This window comes from Anomaloglossus baeobatrachus, chromosome 4 (genome assembly GCF_048569485.1).
Source record: "Anomaloglossus baeobatrachus isolate aAnoBae1 chromosome 4, aAnoBae1.hap1, whole genome shotgun sequence".
In the NCBI taxonomy this organism is placed as follows: Eukaryota; Metazoa; Chordata; class Amphibia; order Anura; family Aromobatidae; genus Anomaloglossus; species Anomaloglossus baeobatrachus.
In genome coordinates this window covers 103,528,311-103,536,678 of record NC_134356.1, presented here as the reverse complement: position 1 = coordinate 103,536,678, position 8,368 = coordinate 103,528,311, and the positions used below count along the sequence as shown (strand labels likewise).

General features: G+C 37.4%; 1 protein-coding gene across 1 annotated transcript in view; it reads left to right on the top strand.

Annotated features, from left to right (window-relative positions):
- Window positions 1-8,047, top strand: part of TLX3 (T cell leukemia homeobox 3) — an 8,386-nt gene extending 339 nt beyond the window's left edge. Inside the window, exons 1-3 of the mRNA XM_075342288.1 lie at window positions 1-217; window positions 3,372-3,615; window positions 7,592-8,047. The exon at window positions 1-217 is cut by the window's left edge and continues 339 nt beyond it. Of these exons, the coding sequence (XP_075198403.1) occupies window positions 1-217; window positions 3,372-3,615; window positions 7,592-7,802 (672 nt within the window). The 3' untranslated portion in view covers window positions 7,803-8,047. The remainder of the gene's footprint in view (window positions 218-3,371; window positions 3,616-7,591) is intronic.
- Window positions 8,048-8,368: the final 321 nt, after the last annotated feature.

Below are 8,368 nucleotides of genomic sequence, written 5' to 3'. Positions count from 1 at the left end.
ATCGCCGCGGCATTTGATGAGTCGGGATCTTACAGTGTGAATCTGAGCCTGGCTCCAGGAGGAGTGATCCGGGTGCCAGCTCACCGACCCATCCCCGGGGCAGTGCCCCCTCCCATAGCCAGCGCCATCCCAGCCATGCCAGCTGTGCCCGGCCTTGGCAGCCTTAACTTCCCCTGGATGGAAAGCAGCAGAAGGTTCGTGAAAGAGCGATTCTCAGGTAAGGACAAATGACAGGGAGGGATGGGGGCTATATATCCAAGATGGAGGCACCCTACAGCCAGAAAACGGCCCAAAGCAGCGGAAAACCGCACTCAGTGCCCACAGCAGACCGTGCCCACAGCAGACCGTGCCCTTAGCAGTCAGTGCCCACAGCAGACCGTGCCCACAGCAGTCAGTGCCCACAGCAGACCGTGCCCACAGCAGTCAGTGCCCACAGCAGATCGTGCCCACAGCAGTCAGTGCCCACAGCAGATCGTGCCCACAGTAGTCAGTGCCCACAGCAGACAGTGCCCACAGCAGATCGTGCCCACAGCAGTCAGTGCCCACAGCAGACAGTGCCCACAGCAGACCGTGCCCACAGCAGACCGTGCCCACAGCAGTCAGTGCCCACAGCAGTCAGTGCCCACAGCAGACCGTGCCCACAGTAGTCAGTGCCCACAGCAGACAGTGCCCACAGCAGATCGTGCCCACAGCAGTCAGTGCCCACAGCAGACAGTGCCCACAGCAGACCGTGCCCACAGCAGACAGTGCCCACAGCAGTCTGTGCCCACAGCAGTTCGTGCCCACAGCAGACAGTGCCCACAGCAGACCGTGCCCACAGCAGTCAGTGCCCACAGCAGACAGTGCCCACAGCAGTCTGTGCCCACAGTAGTCAGTGCCCACAGCAGACCGTGCCCACAGCAGACCGTGCCCACAGCAGTCAGTGCCCACAGCAGACCGTGCCCACAGCAGACCGTGCCCTTAGCAGACAGTGCCCACAGCAGTTCGTGCCCACAGCAGACAGTGCCCACAGCAGACAGTGCCCACAGCAGTCTGTGCCCACAGTAGTCAGTGCCCACAGCAGACCGTGCCCACAGCACTCAGTGCCCACAGCAGACCGTGCCCACAGCACTCAGTGCCCACAGCAGTCCGTGCGGGGAGGAAGCTGGCTCCGGGCTGATGGCCGCCCTGACAGAACAACTGGGAAAGTTTCCCTGCTATGTGCTGAGTCCTCCATGGATCAGGGCCGCAACATGGCGCAGAGTCTGCACAGGGCTCTCAGGGGTCATGTGTATATGGCGCAAGGAGGCTTGCGGCTTTCCCCTGTAGTGTCTGTATGAGAAGGCTAGCAAATGGCAATAACAACACAAAAATACAGGACAAGGTTCAGGGAAGATAGGAACGGAAATCTATCAAGTTATCATCTGTCTATCCCTCTATCTAGATATATATTTTTCTCTCTATCCCTCTATCTATCCCCCTATCCATCATCTATCCATTTATCTATCTAACTAGATATATATAGTTTTCTCTCTATCCACCTATCTATCCCTCTATCTATCCATCTATATATCTATTAATTTATCTATCTAGCCTATATCTATCTATATATTTTTTTCTCTATCCATCTATCCCTCTATCTATCCATCTATCTATCTATCCATCTATATATCTATCCCTCTAGCCATCATCTATCCATCCATCTATCCATTTATCTATCTACCTAGCCTCTATATATATATATATATATATATATTTATTTTATTTTTTTTCTTTCTATCCATCTATCTATCTATCTATCCCTTTATCTCTTTAGCATCTATCTATCTATCTAGGATTCTATCTATCTATCTATATATCCCTCTATCTAGCCTCTATCTATCCATAACTGTCTCTCTATCCAACTACCTCTATCTATCCCTCATTCCAATGATCTATGTATCTATTTTCTATCTATCTATCTATCTATCCCTTTATCTATCTCTTTAGCATCTATCTATTATCTCTTTATTCTATCACTATATCTGATATATATCTATATCTATAACTAATGTATGTCTATTTATTTTTCTATCTATTATCAATCTGTCCATTCATCCATCATCTTTCTTTTTATCCATATCATCTTGTTCCCCATATCTAGTGCTGGCTATTAGATAGATAACTAGATAGATAGATAGAGGGATAGATAGATAATAGATAGATAGAGGGATAGATAAAAGAAGAGAAGGGAGGCAGCACTACAAAGCATCTCCTATATCTCTATGATGTTCTGCCTCAATTTTCCTCTCATTATAGTGGACAAGTTGGAACTTTGCTCGCCACACTTGACTTGAGATATATATATATATATATATATATATATTTATTTATTTATGTGTGTGTATGTATATATATATATATATATATATATCAGGATTGTCTCTACCATTGTACCGTGTTTTTCTTGGACAGATAAATAGATAGATGGATCGATAATTAGACAGATAGATAAATAGTAGGATAGATGATATATAGATAGATAGATAAAAGAAGAGAGGGGGTGCAGCACTTCAAAGTATCCCCTGTATCTCTATGATGTTCTGCCTCAAGTTTCTTCTATTATTATTTTGGACAAGTTGGAACTTTGCTCACCCCATTTGAGATTATATATATAATTGTTTCTGCCACTCTACTGTGGTTTTGTTAGAAATATAGATGGATCGATAATAGGTAGATAGATAGATAGGTAGACAGATGATAGATTAATGGATAGATAAATAATAGGTAGATAGACAAGTAGATAGATTTGGTATATTTGCCGATTTTTTACATAATTTACTTTTAAGTTGCCAATCCTTTACCGACCAACACCCAATTCTGAGCGATCTAATGAAGCCCACAGCCCACTTGCAGCTTTACCTCTCAGCAGTGGGGTATTATTAACTCAATAATTTCCAGAGCCAAACTCTTAGGGGTCAGTCAACACCACTAATTTACCGACCTATTTGGGGTGATGTTCTACTCCATGACTGTTCTTTCTGGTAGCATGCAGTACCTTATTGGGCAGGGAAGGAAGGGGGTGACCAGCTGTCTTTGATGAGGCAGCCACACCGGCGGGTGTGACCGTGGTATATATATATATATATATATATATATATATATATATATATATATTGCTAAAAAAATAAATAAAGGGAACACTTAACACTTAACACAATGGGATTTTAGTGTTCTCTGTATTTGTTTGAAATATATATATATAGCTATATATATATATATATATATATATATATATATATATATATATATATATATATATATATGTCACTTAAAAAGGGACAGTATAGTTTCTGACTGTGGCCCTCCACTTTTTGAGCTCAGGGATCCCACTTTGCTCTTGTCTCTGGCAGCGGCCGCCGCCCTCACCCCGTTCACGGTGACCCGCAGGATCGGACACCCCTACCAGAATCGGACTCCTCCCAAGCGCAAGAAGCCGCGCACGTCGTTCTCCCGCGTGCAGATCTGCGAGCTGGAGAAGCGCTTCCACCGCCAGAAGTACCTCGCCTCCGCGGAGCGCGCCGCCCTGGCCAAGTCTCTGAAGATGACGGACGCGCAGGTGAAGACATGGTTCCAGAACAGAAGGACAAAGTGGAGGTGAGGCCTGGTCACTGGTGGCTGTGCCACGGACAGTGTGGCACCGGCCAGATGGCACCTGCACTGGAGACTTTTCTAGGGGTAAAAAAACCAAAAACAAAACACAAAGTACAATAAATCTAAATGTAAAAAAAACTCCCACTAGGAGTACAATAAATCTAAAAAGCCCAACTAAAAGTAAAATAGATCTAAATCTAAAAAAAATCCCACTAAAAGAACAATAAATCTAAAAAAAATAAATCTAAAAGCAGAATACATTTTAATGAATAAATAATCTAAAAATTCTAAAGGTAGAATAAATTTAAATCTAAAAAAAAATCTTAAAGTACAATATATCTGAATCTAAGCGTAATAATCTAGATCTAAAAAAAATAAATCTAAAAGTAAAATAAATCTAAAAAAATAAATAAAAAAAAGTACAGCAAATAGAGGAAGAAAGCCTTAACACAGGATGCATCATACCGCTGTGGCAGACTAGTGCCACCAATTATCAGGATATTTGTCTTAATCACGATATTAATATCATACACATCAGCCATAGCCCCAGCAGAGGTCAGGGCCGGCTGCCCGGTGTCGGTGCTCGGGTCCTCGGCTTTTTCTCTCCTGCCCAGGAATAGGTTGGGCTGATCTGGATTATAGGGAAAACCGCACAGATGACACGCACTGTATGAATCCCGCACTATATGAATCCCGCAGTGGTCACGATCACAGCTTTATTAGATTTCATTTCATTTACCTAGGGTCTAATAAGCGCCCAAAGGCCCAGAGGTCAATACAAAAGTGATTAAAAACGCAGCATGGTGCGATTCTTTGTTGGAACAGTTTGATGCCCGGGAATTCAATGCCTTAAATGTCAAAAACGCTCAGAAAGCGCAGAAAAAGATCAGGTCTGTACTGCACCAAAATACCATTATTATTATTATTATTATTATTATTATTATTATTATTATTATAATATTAGAACATAGCAGTATAATATTATCATTTTAGGTAAAGATGCCCCATAATATTATACTGACCAGCACAGCAGCACAATGTCACTATCATCCAATGTTCATATGTAATAAAATAGCGCTGGGAAAAATATTGTGTAAATCACCTGTTGTTCAGTTAGGATAATCTATTATATAATCTAGTGGTGGTGTATGTAGTATCATTAATATTGTAATGTAATATTGGAACTATATCCGGCAGAAAAAGGGTTAAGAGAAAAATAATACCAGTCATATAGAATAGTATGGAGGCAGCAGAAAGTCATCCAGGAACCAGAGCAGGAGGCAAAATCTAGTTATATGATAATAATAATAATAATAATAATAATAATAATAGTAATCTATATAGTTTAGTGGAAAATAATAAACAGTGTTTGAAAAGCACAATATAATATAAATATTGTAATATCTACAAAAGTAATATAGTAATGTGTAATGATGATGATGATGACGATGATGATTGTAATAATAATAATAATAATAATAATAATCTATATAGCTTAATGGAAAATAATAAACAGTGTTTGAAAAGCACAATATAGTACTAATATTGTAATGATGATGATGATGACGATGATGATGGTAATAATAATAATAATAATAATCTATATAGCTTAATGTAAAATAATAAAGTGTTTGAAAAGCACAATATAATAGAAATATTGTAATATCTACAAAAGTAATATAGTAACGTGTAATGATGATGACGATGATGGTAATAATAATAATAATAATAATAATAATATTACAGCAGAGATTGGGCAGATATGTCAATAAAATAGAGTGAAATAAATAATGTCAGGTCCTGCCCTCCTCGGCTCCTTCTCACTATTTTCTCCAGACTGATGGGTGCGGCTCTAGTTCACATACAGCGGTTTATACCCCAGTTTGAATACGGTATGTACATGAAGCTTCATCCTGCAGCCCTCCCTTCATAGAACATTGCAATCAACCAGTCTAATAAACCTCATTATTATTTTCCCCAGCAGTATAGGAGCAGCAGAATGCAGCAGTAATATGGTAAAGACTAAAAAAATTACCCCAAAACATATACATTTTACATCCATTAAATTATGTCAGGCTGTAGATTTTTTTTTTCACAATTTCTGTAAATACTACCTGGAATAATCAGCACAATCACAACAACAACAACAGTTAAAGGATTTGGTAGAAGAATAACCTTTAATGCTACTAATATATAGCTGTTTACTATAAAAAATAAATGGGGCAAATAAATTATATGTCAATAATAGCAGCTAATAGTATATTTTAATAGAAAAAATGCAATATAATTTGGTAGGCCTCCTTCATTATTCTGGGAAGAAAGGGGGGAGGGGAATGTTCGTTGTTTCATTTTTATATATTTTTTGCTTTTGTTAAAAAATAAGCGTTTTTCATTGTGTTTTTTTTTTGCTTCACAGGCTGTTTTCCTATAGGAAAGTGATTTTCTCATAGTTTTTTTTTCCCAAGAAAAGTCTATGAGGAGAACAGCAGAAAAATGACCTGTATAGAGCATGTTGTATTTGTTCAAAATGAATAATAATAATGATGATAATAATGACGATAATAATAATAATAATAATACAAACAACAATAAAAACAATAATATAAGCAAACCATCCCCAAAAAAGCTACGGAAATTCCAAAAGTGTGTTTGGTTCATTTCATATTTTCCCACAGACTTTCATCTCTTATACAAATAATACCCATAGGAACCAGAGGAAAAGAGTAATTTGTACACAAGAACTTGAGGAAAAGATTAATTTGTACATAAGAACCAGAGGAATATATAATAATAGTTAATATATAGTAAATAATACCCAGTAGATAATTACAAGATTATTATTATTTATCTAATTATACATAGTCATGTATAAACTATAATAGGAATATTTAATCATATTATTATTATTATTCATGTGATTAAATATTCGTACTATTGCTTATTCCATGACTAGGTTTGTTATAATTATTATTATTAATAATAATAATAATAATAATAATAATAATAATAATAATAATACTACAACTAATAATAATGTAATAATGAACCTAGTCATGGAATACGCCATAGTACGAATATTTAATCACATGAATAATAATAATGATAATAATAATAATAATAATAATAACAATAATAATAATTCTAATAATAAAAAGAAAAACAACCTAGTCATGGAATAAGCCTTTGTATGAATATTTAATCACATGAATAATAATAACATAATATATAATAATTAATAATAATTATAATGATAATAATAACATAATAATAATAATAATAATAATAATAATAATAATAATAAACAACCTAGACATGGGATAAGCCTTTATACGAATATTTAATAACATTAATAATAATAATAATAATAATAACATAATATATAATAACAATGATAATACTACTACTACTACTACTACTACTAAAAATAATAATAATAATAATAATAATAATAATAATAATAACAACATAGACATGGGATAAACCTTTATACGAATATTTAATAACATTAATAATAATAATAATAACATAATATATAATAACAATGATAATACTACTACTACTACTACTACTACTACTACTAAAAATAATAATAATAATAATAATAATAATAATAATAATAATAATAATAATAATAATAATAATAACAACAACCTAGACATGGGATAAACCTTTATACGAATATTTAATCAAATAAACAAAAATAGTAATACTGCTAATACTAATAACTATAATCTGTTAAACTGTATACTAAGAAATGTTCCTGTTGCTCGTGAGCCTCTATTCTGCTCCATTTTCCTCATTCATTGTACTATCGCACGGGCCTCGCAGCCTCCATGTCCCCGTGCACACCTAGCGGTGCTTGTCCCCGTGCACGCTGCGCTTCCCGGGCCGCTCGCTGATGGGATGGGTGTCGGAGGGCTCGGCCCTGTGCTGTCCCGGTCTCTCGGTGCTGAGCTCAGACTGCTTTGCTCTCTTGCAGGCGGCAGACGGCGGAGGAGCGGGAGGCGGAGCGGCAGCAGGCCAACAGACTCATGCTCCAGCTGCAGCACGACGCCTTCCAGAAGTCTCTCAGTGACTCCATCCAGCCCGACCCGCTGTGTTTGCACAACTCTTCTTTATTTGCACTTCAGAATTTGCAGCCCTGGGAGGAGGAAAACGGTAAGATGGCGCCGGTCACCTCCCTAGTGTGAGCACAGGGGCCTCAGGGACTGAACCCAGCGGGACAGAAGCTCACCATGGCCGGGGGCAAAGAAGACCTGTCCCCAAACACCCGACATCGGGGACACAGAGCTGTGCCAAGGAGGAGAGACTATAGGAAGGACTCGGACCCTCCACCACGGCCACCACTGGACTGCTGATCTATGGGCATTGTAATAAACGAGTACATATGTATATATGTGAATATATATATTATATATATACATTTGTATGTGGGGTATATGTATATATATATATATATATATATATATATATATATATATATATATATATATATATATATATATATATATATATATATATATATATATATATATATGTGTAAATATAGATACATACATATGTATATATATATATATATGTTATGTATGTATAGATATATAATATGTATAGATATTTATATACCACTGTTTTCTAAAATGGGGTTGAATTAAGGCACAATGTGTGACAATTGTTTGCAGCCCATGTCTACTAAGAGCAGTATGGGATTTCCTATGCTACACACCTATAATCATCCTATGTGTATGGTCGCCTCATG